The 14,299-nt window shown below is 36.8% G+C and overlaps 1 protein-coding gene across 6 annotated transcripts in view; it reads right to left on the minus strand.

The window, feature by feature from the left end:
- CBLB (Cbl proto-oncogene B) overlaps nt 1-14,299 on the minus strand; it is a 136,112-nt gene that overhangs the window by 4,408 nt on the left and 117,405 nt on the right. For 4 of the 6 annotated variants that reach the window (XM_064467902.1, XM_064467870.1, XM_064467878.1 and 1 more), the window contains exons 14-18: nt 13,017-13,160; nt 8,619-8,707; nt 8,388-8,519; nt 6,972-7,121; nt 4,557-4,676 (exon numbers count right to left, since the gene is read on the minus strand). In XM_064467902.1, coding sequence (XP_064323972.1) covers nt 4,557-4,676; nt 6,972-7,121; nt 8,388-8,519; nt 8,619-8,707; nt 13,017-13,160 — 635 coding nt within the window. The remainder of the gene's footprint in view (nt 1-4,556; nt 4,677-6,971; nt 7,122-8,387; nt 8,520-8,618; nt 8,708-13,016; nt 13,161-14,299) is intronic. The other 2 variants (XM_064467887.1, XM_064467893.1) reach the window with 2 other exon arrangements.

Raw genomic sequence — 14,299 nt, forward strand, 5'->3', positions numbered from 1 at the left:
AAAAACTCTAGTCCAGTTATTTTCAATGGTGAGAACAGCGCACAACCCTTCCTCTCCAGTCCCCCTTTGGAAATATCTCCCCTTTCCTTCACTTCTATGGAAAGGTTACCTTCACAGTTAATGCTGGTGCTAAGAATCATGATGTTCTGATGAAAAAGCTAATATTCAAACTTCCTAATCTTTTCAGAGTCAAGAGTTTTGTGCTCAAGTACACTTGGTACTTTACTGAAACCTCTTTATCCTTACTGATTCCACAATAAGAAGCTTAAATACAAGCAGGCATAGAGTAGGAAACACTTTCAAGAGCAAAGTATTAAAAAAAAAAAAAAAGTCTTTAATCTTTCAAAAAGGGTTCTAAAAAGTATCATCAACAGTGACTTTGATAGATAAATCAGAGGAATTTATGGCTGTAATACTTCCTGTTTACTTACACTGACAGCAATGGCATTTTGCAGTGTTAAATACTTCAGAGGCAGTTTTTTAGTGATGAAAGAATGCTGTATTTCTAGTACTGCTGTTACAACACACTACCTTACCATAACACTGGATAGCAGAACCGTAATTCAGCTGAGTACATTAAATACTTCAGATGAATGAAAATAGTTCACATTAGTGAACGTTTAACAAAGGTGTATTTTTCTCTCAGTGGTTTCCATGCATTCAGATGACAGTGTTGCTGTAAGTTTTAATTCTATTTCTTAATTCAGAGAAGATAAGCAAACAATGCTTTTAGCAAGATGGTGATATTCATCCAACAAATAGATGAGAGTAATTTGATTAAAAATTTACAGTAAGGGGCTAAGATAAATTTTGTTCTGATTTCATTGCCTCTTTTCCTTGCAAATAGTTATGACACAACCTACAGATAGTAGGGGCTATTTCATATTTGTTATGATTTTTTCCTCTCTGAAGATTAAAAGAATTATACAATGCTAAACATTCTAGTGAACACACTTGAAGCAGATCCAAACCTGCTGCGAAGGTGTGGAAGATCCATGAAACACACTGGTTTGAGAAATTAACTATAGCTCAGGAAATGTGGCTAAAAACTAAAAAACAAATCAAAAACAAGTTTGATTTTCTCATTTCACTTATTATAGAAAACTCAAGACTGTAACAGAAGAACATGCCTTATATTTAAAATAGCAGTATGTCATGTTAAAACCAATCAGTTTTCTTTCACAAACGTTTCAAGCTGTTTTAATATGCACATTTCATTAGGGACTTCATTTCTATAGAGGATGAAATGGAATTAATTTGCAAATTTTACATTTTCACCTGGGCTTGAAGTAGAGAAGAAATTTCTTATGCATAGTTCAGATCCTTCCGTGTTTGTGTTACATGAGGTATTTTTTGCTCTACCCAGTCTAATACAGGCTTAAAACTGAAGTTATTTCTTGTATAAAACCTCCACTTTGCCGAAGCTTCCAAACAAATTTTCTTAAGCAATCACATCATTTAGAAAGGTCATTTTTAATTCTGTCAGCAGATTTGCAGCATAGGCATTTTATTCTCACTACAGTGACATCTCTATATAGGACAGACACTTTAAGATCTTCAGCCCTCTCTCTCTAACTCAATTCCCATTATTATTTTTTTGAGCACTGACATCTCTTTCAATATCTTCACATCCACATAAAATTTTAGCTGAAGCTGGGTATCACATTGGATCCTGAGCTTAAAGATACTAAGCCTAAGCTGCATGTCCATCTGGGCACTGAGATAGAGGTATTTAAGCAGGACTTTCCTTCCCAACCTCCCATCCACTCTGATGTTTAAGCCACCATGGATGCTTAACTAAAAATTTAAATAGATTTTCTAATTGTGTAATTCAATTAACAGTTTCTGCAGCAAGGAGCTTCCTCTACCACTCACATTTCTGTAATTCAGCGCTAGATTTAACCCTTAGGTAATGGGTTAGTATAAAGGCAGAGACAGGCTCATTTAATACGTGTTTAAAAAGCGTGGAAGAAGTTGTAAGGTGAGAGCTCTGTGGCACAGTGGGAGGAGGATATCTGTAACGATGCCAACTGCCTACTCCTCTCTGCTGTGAAATGCCCCTCCTCTTTTCTCCCCTCGTTGCTTCTCTTATATGTTCCATGATCTTCCACCGACAGACTGAGTAGCATCAGAGAACCAGGTGATGAAGGCTTGCTGTGCAAGGCGCTCTGTGGAGCAGTGGCAAGTAGCTACCTCTAATCTAACTGGGGTATGGGAACAAATCATACCCAGGGGACATCGATACCAAGGAACTGACAGAGCAGGGAGAAAGAAAGAAAGGAAGAAAGGAGTAACTAACTGCATTTATTGGCCCATCAAGCTCTTAGGTACGATCTTCCTATTCTGCATTACTGCAGCAGATTAGTCCCCTTAGGGGTAGCTGGAATCCATCCTGAAATAATATGTGACACCCTCCCACCAACATTTCCATGTAAAGGAATTTAAATTTGCATGCAAGAGCTTTAAGAAGGCCAGGTGAGTGAATAGGCAGCAGAAAAATATACTTAACTAGTCATTTGAATCAATTTCTCACAGAATAGCTGAATTCAGTAAAATACAGCAGACATCTATATTAGGAGCCTAATTTTCTTCTACCTTTCCCACGTATCATTGGCTGTGCTTAGGTAAAATATGCTAACTATTAGTAATATCTCCTTCTCTTGCTTTTATTGTAATAATTTTAAAAAGTTGTGTTTAAGAAGTTTGAAAAACTATGTCTTTGGGACAGTTAGGTGCATAGTTGAGAACTATTTCTTACGTATTCAATACTAAATAGTGTTGCTGAATTAGAATAAGTTTCTCATTACATGTTAGCGATTCAGTTAAACATCACGACAGCAATCTTAAAAACAGTCAAACCGAAGCACAGAAGTTAAAGGGCTCCCCATGCTACTCTGGGGAGCCAGTGGCTAAATTATAATTGGATTTTAGAGTAAACTACATTTCTTTTCCAGCTAGTTCAAAGAATCACCATACGAAAGGGCTGAAATGAAGAATTTCCTAAGTAAACTGATTAGTTCAGAATAAATGCAAAACAAAAGTGCTGAGTAGAGTTACATCTCTACATTGTCTTTTTAAATCATAGGTGAAGGTGAATCAGTTCATCCTGAAGCTCATCAGTTCTGTTCTATGGAATTACTGCCACTGTAAAAACAACTTTCCAATTAAGCATATGACATGATCTATCACATAGTTTTCATTTAATTGAAAGTAAATTGAATATCTTGCTGTACATCACGCTGGTTTAGAATGATATTTATAGCAAAGGTCGACACATGTGGGTGTTTTAAAAGATGACTGTGGGAAACATACAGATGGAAAAGTATTTACTAAGTAACATCAGAAAGCTCCAAGAACTTAAGTAGCAAACATTTTGCAGTAATTTACGAAAACTAAAGATTGTTCTACCACGGAACTGCAAGAAATGCAGGAAAACTCCGTAGCTTTAAAAGGTAGTTATATCATTGTCATAATTGGTATTATAAAAGAATTTAAAATGCCCTAAATAAACCAGGCTAACATTGTAAGACAAATAGATTCCTCACAGTGTCACATAGAAAACATGCATGATAAAATACTTTATTTCTAACAACAGGTCAAAAAGAGAAACAATATTATATTGGAGAAGAAAAACACCTCCCCAAAGTGCTACTATTTACCAAAGGCATCACATTAATTCTCAAATGTGCTATTCATTAAAAATTCTGTAGCACTCTTTAGGATTACTTAATTTCCCCTGTTCTTTAAGTTGGAAAACCATATTATTTCATTCCTATACCACAACAGAGATGAACTATGTATTCCTAAGAAGGAGAGATATAATTACAATTTTTAAAATGTATCATTTTTCCACTTGTGATTGTTGCAGTTAAACACTGATGATCATTACAACTGAAAGACTAGAGAAATAAGGCCCTTTATTTCTTTATGCATTAAAAAAAGAGTTTTCATGCACAATTCATTCTTATCTGGAGAATGAATGATGGTTCAAAGCATCACTTGGCTCTTTCTTTGTCTGGTCTCCCCACACAGCAAAATTATGCAGATGGGACAATCTTTCCCCTTCCCCATATACAATGCACATCTGAAGAAAAGAAAATTTGTCTTCAAATTGGTGAAAGTAGCAAAAAGGATCAGAAAATAATAACACAAGAGTGAAGCTACTTTTTTTCTTTTAGGAGCAATGAAACAAAGATGGAAGTGAGATGCAAGCGGTCCCTGCAGAACTTATGATCTCCTGTGAGGTTTAAAGGTGGCAGAAAAATCTCTGCCTTTCTCAAAAAGTAAGGAACACGAGAACTCACATAAGCTTTCAGCTTGGCAGCTGATGAAACTGACACCATAATATCTACACCTACCGAGAACAGGTAGCCACTTCTACCTTTACTGATGAACTTTAATCTCTGTTATCCTTTGATGACTTTGTATTTTTTGTAAAGCAATATTACCATGACCATTTGTTGACCAAATGACAAAAACCGTATTGGGCTTTATGGATGAAAGTTATTTGCTCCATAAAGTTGTTAATTTTCTACAAGAACAGCTTTCTACCTTACCTGAAGAGGGAGGAAGTTGATCATAATCTTGAGATGTCCTATTTGTTTTGACGTTTTCTCCAGTTACTCTACGAGCAGGTGGCAAAGGAACATGACCAGTTATCGGATCAAAATGGGGATCTGTAATAAAAGAACATAAAGGTGTCTTAGAATAATTAGAGTTATTATTTGGGGGAGGGCTGATGCATAGAACCTAGGATTAAAATAGCTTCCCTTCAGACAGAGGAGCCATGAATCCAAAGAGGAGTGTTCCCCCGTCGCACATGCATATGCACATATACATCCAAATTCAACACTTCCATAGTAGACATGTAACTCTGTCTTGCAGCGACAAAACCAAGAGCACAGCTCAAAGGTGGTCTATCCTGCACTGACCATGGCTCTTCTGTTTACATCCATGAGGTACTTTTTAATTACCCAACCCTGACATTGCTAGGTTTGTGCCTTGGCAAAGCATGGAAGAGGTTGCGAAGCCTGACACAGAACAATTAGAAATATTCCAGCTGTTCGGTTTGGTTGGAGCTTGGTAATACTTCTGTACTTTGCAGTTCACAAAGATCGTAGGGCAGATTTTCTATTCATACAGTCCCAGCTGCGGGTAAATATTACAGGTCCTGGTAAAGGCTGCGACTAGGCCTTTCAGTTCTTTCTACTGCTTACAGGAACAGAATTTTAAAAATGAGAGAAATATGTAGTCCTGGCATATTGTGTGCTGTTGAGGATGCAGCTGAGCAAGTGTTAACATCATCCTGGACCTGGTTTCTGCTCTGTACTGTTTGTATGTGAGTGCAGCATTTTGCTGCTGTTGATGATGAGATTATTATTCTAATCTGACAGGCTCTGATGGATAGCTGAGAATTCACCCCCAAGACTTGTATGGAAACCAATCATCAAAAACTCATCACAGTCATCTACAGCAGTTTATTTGACAAGACGCAAAGTGATTAATATGGCTTTAGAAATACCACATGAATAAAAAAGACCAATCCACACAACCATGTATGCCTAAGTAGATGTATACACTTATAAGATTAATGAAAACTGCTATAAGATTGTATTCACTTTGCAAATATGAAGAACAATACCTGGCCTAAGATACATTTTCCAGATTTTTAATTAAAAGCTATTAAATGTTTTTTTTTTTAACATGTCAGTGATGCCTCTTAGATTATTTGGAAATAACACTTAATAATTTAAAACTCTGCATGTTTCTGGGAACTGCACATGGATTGATGGAGCATGTGTGTGTCTGTGTGCGAGGGTTTCTATTCTTATTCTTCATTCCCATTAGAACTGAATGGCACAGTGTGTGTTTCTGCATCAGATAATACAATTGAGGCATCTATTCAGACTGGACCGAATAACAAAAAAAATCCATAAAAGATCATTCCAGTTCAACATGAACTAGCTCACTTTCATCCCAGAGCTACTATCATTCACAAAGCCTAGCCACATGCTCGACAACCTACCAGGCTATTATTGAGTGACTGCTTGTCATCTACATTCTGGCATTCCTGTGATACTATCACCAAAACATTTCATCTATCCCTCTCCATCCAGCTTCTAAGAAAAGTAGATAGGAGGAGGAAGCCATCTAACCGGATCACAAGGTAGATAATCACTGAAAATATTCTTGGGACAGGTAAACTTAAGATACCAACATCCTTTGGAAGCTTCCACAGAGGAAAAACAAAGTCACTTGACAGTTATGCACTATAACCCACAAAAACCCTGTTGTAATCTGTACCATCAGCAGCAGACATATTCAACTTAATTAACCTGACAATCAGAAACACTTCAACTCAAAGACAAAATTTGTCAATTGTGAACATAGCTTTTATGCCTTTTTCAAGCGAAATACCAGACTGAAAAAGTGTCACAGTGATTCATGGGGAGAGATAGGTGAAAATTTGACTTATCAAAAAGGTTATGAACACAGGTGCCTACAACTGTTTTGCAGCAAAATTTTACAACAGTTCTAACAAAGCAGGATGTTCTTATTTTCTAGTTTTTCCTCAAGTTCCAACTGGAAGATAAACCCCATGAATCATATCTTACTACAGAAAACAATGGAGTTGACAAAAGGATACAGACTAGTGTTACCAGTTACAGCAGAGAACTTGGCACTTCACAAGTAACAACTCTTACGAGAAAAGTACAATTTAGCAAAATGCCTAGCCTGGTATAGAAATATTGACCTTATTTCGTTACTTTGGGATACTGAAAAGCTAAGTCTCTTTGTATTCTGAGTTGTTTCAACTCCACCATTAAAAAACCCCTATTTTTGAATATTTGTATAAAGAAGTATAGACAAAACAGACTTTTGAAGCCTGATGACAACTTCATCACAGAACAGATAAGCTTCTGAAGTGAAGGAAAAGTAAATAAAATACATTTTGTACTTTGTATTCCTACCAGAATGAAGGAATAGTTCATGTCCTGAAGGAGGTCGGCTTCCTGAGCCAGCAGGTTTTGTGTGCTCAATCATGCTGTGCCGAGCAGGTGGTGGTGGTGGTGGTGGTGGTGGTGGTAGTGAAGGGGGTGAGTTATCAAACGCATCTTCGCCTGCATTTTAGAAAAAAATTATTAGATGAGCAAGACATCATTAAGAACTGTAGAATAAAGAGTGAAGCTTAAAATTTATTTTTCTCTGGTTGCCAAGGCCGTTACTCCTAGGAATCACCTGGCACTTCAGTGGCTCCAGTAATGAAATTGTAAACCTGACTCAGTATGCATAATCCTCTTTAAAAGATGTTCTCAATGACCTTTTGCAGTGCTCAGTTTCTTTTCTGGAATGGGGGAGAGATTTCTTTCAGTGGCTCGATTGCAAAGAGTGTATTATAATGAACAACATCTATGTTTCAGTAGCTAAGGAAAAATATTGATATTCAAACATCAGTGCTGACTACATTGAATCTGTTACATTCATACTGTGTATTATCTTTGTCTGCTGTTCTAAAGCTCTGACCCCAGATGTAAACTGAATTTTCTAGGGTGTGGCAAAAGAACGTACACCTTACACAAAGGTGGTGCAGACAGGACTACGGTTACCAAGCAGGTGGTTCTGCCTTCGATTCTATGTACTCTCACAACTCGGAACACTTCAGGGACCAGAGGTAGCATAGTGCAGGAATATGGCAAAAATTCAAAAGGTTTTATGGAATCAGAAAACTGGGTGATGACACATACACGACAGTCTAACAATCTTGCAGCTGAGTTTGTCAATGAAGGTGTAGGTGGTGGCCAAGCACAGCCCCAGTATATAGGCAGAGCTCACTGACTTTTGTGTAGGAGAACAGGACAGAAATCAGGGTTGGAAAATACAGCTTTTGGTGACTGTAGGCAGCAGCGAGTTTTGAACTGTCACTTGACAGTAGGAAGAAAAAAAAAATCCAGCAATAAACTAATTTGATTTAGCTTTCTTTGACTTAAATACCACCTCTTTGGCATTCTTCTTTGTATTTGATAAAAGAAATGGAATTATTTAAGCTACAATAGGAAAAACCCTCCACTCTTGCATTAAATTACAATGTTCAAACTTCACATTAAGGGACAAAGAATTATAATTTATTTTTGGGAAAATGGTTTTGCTTTTCTTTATAGCTTGAATACAGATTTAGTATGCCTTCTCATCTGTCTTGCATGAGGGCTTACAGACAGATACCAAATACGTATCATTGACACAAATACTGACTTACAGCTGTAATATTTAGCCCATAGGTTGTTTGGTACTCTTAACATACTCAACAGTGGTTGTTTTTCAATAAACATGGCATGTGGTTCATCTAGGCAATGTTAACCATTAAATGCAATCAGCAAAAAGTCTGCAACCTAAAGGGGGCACCAGAAGATCATAATCGGAGGGTGTCCTGTTGAGCAAAGAGCTGTGTTTTGGGTTGTCTCTTGTAGGAGGTCGTGCAGGTGGCAAAGGTACCGGAACAGTAGGTGCATCATAGACATCTCCTGAATGACACAATCACAAGAAGTGAATGTTTTCTTGCTGTACCCCTAGAACAGCACAGAATAAATTTTCTTGCTAAATAGTGAAAGATAGAAACATACCTAACTCTGGATGTTTTGATTTCTTCATCTCAGAAGTAGTACTGTGTGTCCCATTCGTTACTCCAGCACACTGACCATTCTCACACACCCTGAAGACAGACATTAAACAGGCAGCAATCAACCAGTTATCCAAGTATTAATTCCCAGAATGACCAAATACCTGAGCTGGCAGTCCATTAGAGGGAAATGAATGAAAGACTATAAACTGTATGAATTTTAAACTTTACGGTTTTTTATACTGAGACCAGATACTGGTTAACTGTCAATAAAACTCCCTTGAAGGATTATACTGCTTTCTTGGTAGGATACTGACACGGCTTAAATAACTTACTGAAGGCTGCACTAAAAGATAACAGAGGAACTAACATTAAACATAGTCCTCACTTCAGAGCTAAGGTCATTAGTTTATTCACACAGTTAAGTCAGACTCCTATTTTGCCTTCCCAGCTGCTGAATTTTCCCTAGCAGAAACATGGTAAAGGGAAATGTGGATTTTGGTAATTATCCGTGCTGAAGTACACAGAAAAGTCACTAAACAAAATAAAACAAAATAACAACAAAAAACCCCAAACAGAACACGACAACACACCACTAACAATCACAAATTTCAACTAAACCCTTAGCTGAAAATAAAATAAAATAAATTTAAAAAATTGAACTAGCTAAAGCAGTTTAGCAGGCATCTATTCATTTCTGTGTCAAAAAGCTGAGTCTCACTGATACTTCTACCACAGTTTGTTAATTTTTTAAAACGGATGCATATTACACCCTCAAAATTAAACAACAGTATCCCATTAAATATGAATATCACCTAAACCAAACAGTACAAAGTTGCCTATAATCTTGTCAGAAAATATTGGAGGTTATTTTTGTATGACAACTCTGTTCAAATACTTCAGGGAAAAACATAGAACAAAAGCCTTTTCATAATATTAAATATTGTTTAAATAAATGTGAAAGAACTCGGAAATTACTCTTGTCATTGGAACTGTGGACTCTGCATATTCAGGAAAAACCAGAGAGTTTCTCTGGAAAAAGGCCACCGCGCTAAACAATTCCAGCTTGAAAATAAAAACCCCAACCCACCATGCACCATTATTACTACATACTGGCAAATCTGCTAGAGCTATATACAGCTAAAATTTCAGATCTTGGGTTTTTACCAATAGTATGAACATTAATAAACCTATCAGCTTTGGCCATATGGAAAGGAGGGATGAATAAAGGTCTGGAATAATTTAAAATATATAAACAGGAAAGAGGAAGTGAAATTGCGTTCATGGTCCCAAGAGTTATAACTAGGAGTAACGAAATCAATGTAAGAATAATTATAAGACTTAAAAGACAAAAGGAAAAAAACCTAATGGTAAGAGCTATTTTGTCATGAATTAATTTCCCCAGGGAAGTGGTAAAGGAAGTGTTGCTTCTATCTTTGAAATTAGATTGGTTCAACCTCTCAGATACAATGGATGCAACACTTCCTTCGACTCCTCAGCACATGCACTAAATAACTAAGAATATTTTCTACTTTAATTTGAATCTATTCTGCATTTTCAATACCCTAACCAGCCACAGGTGCTAAAATAACTTAACATGGCACCACTTCAAAAGTCTTCAGGTCATAATGAGCCCAGTTAAGCGATCAGTTTACAAATCGTGCTGAAATACCTGTTTACATCGACAGTAAACACCAGAAAAAATGGCAGTAAATCAGCACTAACAAGCAAGCTTTCTGTCCTTTTCTTTTCCTTTTGGAAAAAGCTTTATTAGGAAAAGATAGTGAATGTAATAATGTATCAATCTTCTAACAGTAGCCTAATCAGTAATGCTGAAATTCTTTCCCTCCATTTCTTATTGCTGAATTTGCCCTACACCTGGGAAGAGATGATCAGCTGTAACAAACCAGACAACTAACTGATCTGCCAGAAAATAAGACTATGAATAATTTTTTGTATTATTCTTGCAATATTTTTAGCATTGTCATATCTATTGGTAAAAGAGCAAAAAGTCTTAGAGGCAATACATATTTGAGGGTAGGATGGAAGAATGCCATAGTTCCTAAATGACAAAAAATCCAGAAGAAATTTTGTAGGCTCTTTAGTTTACTGAAAACTCTTAAGTACTACCCAAGAACTGAGGAAGCAATACTTAGGAAAGAGATAAGAGAAGGTGACACTGGGGGACAGAACTGAAAGGTGCTAAAAATTTATGTCAATTTTAAAAAAATGTTGTTAACACTTTTGCTAAACAATATGGAAAAGTTAACCTTTTATTGACACTTCCCTCCCCATGAGATTAAAAGCAGTGTGTTAAAAGAATACAGCATCAACCCAAATCAAGATTCTTTTTGAAAACTTTATCTCAGCGTTCACATCTAAGCAGTAGCATTAGCTAAAAGGAGATATTTTAAGTATATGGAACATCATATATATTAATATACAAATACTCAACAGGATTTTTTTAAAGTGCTTAGGAGAATGGTTTGTTTCGAGTTAAAATGCTTATCAGAATATATAATGAGAAGAGTTCGTGGTTTTAATCCTAGAGCAACCCAAATGACAAACTGAGGTACTTTCTCTGTAGCAAGTCCTGGATTAATGCCAAAACACCCACCATAAGCACAAGACCAAGTAAACTAGCTAAAAAATAAACTAGAAAAAACTTTTAAATCAGCTTTGCATCTATAGCCTCTATTAATAACTCTAATGGCCTGGTGAAATCCTGTAACAGCCAACTGAAAGCACTCAACTCTCTTTTCTGGAAAAGAAGGTTACTGGAAAATGAGAAGTTTCTAGTTTTCCAGCTGGTTATTTTCTCAAGAATCTTTCAGGGTGCTTCTAACATTTTAGTTCAGGTCAGGAGTATGAACTGAAACAAATCTCCACCAGCCATCGCCACTTACAGCACTTTGGTTTACATTGCAGAGCTATCCCAGAGCACTGCAGACTCAAATGCTTTTGGACGATGCTAACTCAAAAGATGACCTGCCAGAGCTCATCCAGTGTGCTGCAATTACTAAAGAGCACTCTAGCCACAGCACCATGTTAGGGCTAGTCTGAATCCAAAACTTCCCAAAACATACAGTGTGGATGGGGGGTCCTCACAATCGGTCCGCTCTACAGGCCCGCTCCTATTGCACCACGCTACTACTAACCTAGAAGCCTAACAGCCCTCACAGAAGCTGCCAAACCAAGGTAATCTGTTCGCATGCTGTTTTCTTCTGTTGCAGACTTCTTGTCTAAGAAAGGTTACATCCTGCGTAAAGCAACTCAGCCTCTATTAGATGACTTTGCAAGGTACAGAAGGACATTCCCATGCAGAAGCACAACACACTCAAATAAAAAAATGGCATAGGTAAAAAGGATTAGGGCCTTGGAATTATGTTTCTTTTTTTTTTTCCCCATTTTTTTGCTTGACTAACGTTGAGAGTTTCATTCATCATTGGGTAGCATAGGGTAGGTGGTCCTTCACATCACATTCTGACAAGAAGAGGCAAAAATGGCAATATGCTTTTTTTTTTTTTTAATAGCAGAAGAGTCTGAACTTTTTAGATCGACACTTGATTTTATTATCATACTTTTGACCTACAAAAGCAGTAGAGAATTGGCCCTTCTTTCTCCCAAGACTTATTCTCTTAATTCCAGATATTCAGATTTTTTTTAATGACTCAAAGGCAAGGAAGGTCACCAGGAATGACACAGCCTTCAGCTGCCATGTCCCTTGGCTCCAAATCTCCTTGCCATAATCCATAAAGAATTGAGAACCGCAAGTCTGGAGGTATTATTTTAGAACAAATTTAAAGCAAAAGAGATATATTCCATCTGAATTTAAAAAAAGGTTCTCTTCCTGAGAAGCACAAAGAAAATATACTGTGAAACCAGCTCAAAATGCCAAAAAGACACAGTACATATGCAACCAAAAGAGAATAAAAGTATGTACATACAGCTGCCAATTCACATATTTTTCTACACTGCATTGCTTCTTAAAATGAACTATATAAAATGTGAAAGTTTAAGATTTTCAAAGGTGACTTTGGGAATTTCAGGCACACAATCCTCCTAAAAATTATATTTGCAAGTGTTGTGGGGGTTGAATCTCTTGGTCAGTTCTGAAAACCTCAGCCTAAGGGAAAAAGGATCAACTGCAGAAATGGTATTCAAATGCAAAAAATACCCAGTTCTGGCACCAACAGAGATACAATAAAGCGAACTTCACAGGTTTATGACTATGGTGGTGGTCAAATGAAACAGAGGCATGAGTAATCCAAGCTTGAAAAGATAAGACATTTTAGGAGGGAGGCAAGCTTAACCATCATTATAAATGTTGAATCCAGTTAAATTTTTGAAACAGCAAAGTTTCTGTAAATAAGTTGCCTTCAAGGCTGCTAAATAACCTTACCGAGCAAGAGTTTTTATATTATGACTGTGAGGTGGTTGTGAGCTCAGTATTACAGGATGTGAAGAAGGAACTTTGTATTCATCATCATCATCTGTGTGATCCCTTGATTTATCAGACAGAGAATTTGCTGGAGGAACAGGGCACCTAAGGAGATGAGAAAAAGACTGGTTTTGCTCTAAGTCTTACATAATTGACCTCAGTATAATACAGTAAATACTCTTCTTTAGCTTTAATATCCTTAATACATGTCTGCTACATAAAAGGTAACAAAACCACGATGTCAAACTAAAACTTGTAAGGTTACTGGCTTTTTGGTCACTGAGAATGCTTACAGAAAAGGGCAGCTGACCTACGAATTAAACAGCTACTTCAAGCAGGCACAACATAACAGAAAATTGCAAAGAATTAGAGTACTAAATGGGCACTTACAGGCCTTAACCTGTTTGCACTTATCAAAAGAACTAAACAAAAGTGAATTCAGGGCAAACAGTGTTTAGCAGGGCTCAGTGAGGCAGTGGACATTCACCCTTTCAGTGAATTCTTGTTCCTGCCATAACATTTTCAAACTCCCAGAATTCATCTGTATTTTAAATTATTTTTACACCAAACAATAATTGTCTCTAATTGTCCTCCCAGACAGTGACTTATATCACTTCTTGAAAGCAGTGGAAGCCCAGGAAACAGGCAGACTTTACAATCTCCATTTCCAGGTAACAAGTTCCACCATGGAGAATACTGCTGGATATGAGATTTCTTTTAAAATTAAAACTAACTCCTACTCTCTGGTTTTCTGTTATATGACTATAAACAAAACGATGGGCAAAAATTTCATTTTAGTGAGCAGTCTGGGCAAAGTAATTTTGTTAGTTATTAGCAAGCTCAACATATCTTTTGGCCTTCATAAAATATAACTAGTTAGGTTATAGGTCTAGCAATCAACATCATCTACTCTTTTATACATGGAGCCCCTCCATTTACAGCAATTACTCCAATACATTAAGATAAATAAGAAACTCACAAAACATATGAACTACAGAAGCTTCCGTTAAGGACTTAATTTAACTTCAGCTTGATCACACATAAAAACCACAAACAGAAGGTTCATTCTTAAACTAGCTGAACATGAAGAGCAGTCAATGTATAACTTCAAAAATCATCTGGACATTACATTATGCAGCGAATAGCACCTTTATTCTTTGCTACAAAAAAGCCAACAGCTGGAGGGCCTTGAATAAAGACGTGCAGTGCATCCACAGCCATCCTGATTTGTGGCTTGAAAGTAC

Source organism: Phalacrocorax carbo, chromosome 1 (assembly GCF_963921805.1).
Source record: "Phalacrocorax carbo chromosome 1, bPhaCar2.1, whole genome shotgun sequence".
Lineage (NCBI taxonomy): Eukaryota > Metazoa > Chordata > Aves > Suliformes > Phalacrocoracidae > Phalacrocorax > Phalacrocorax carbo.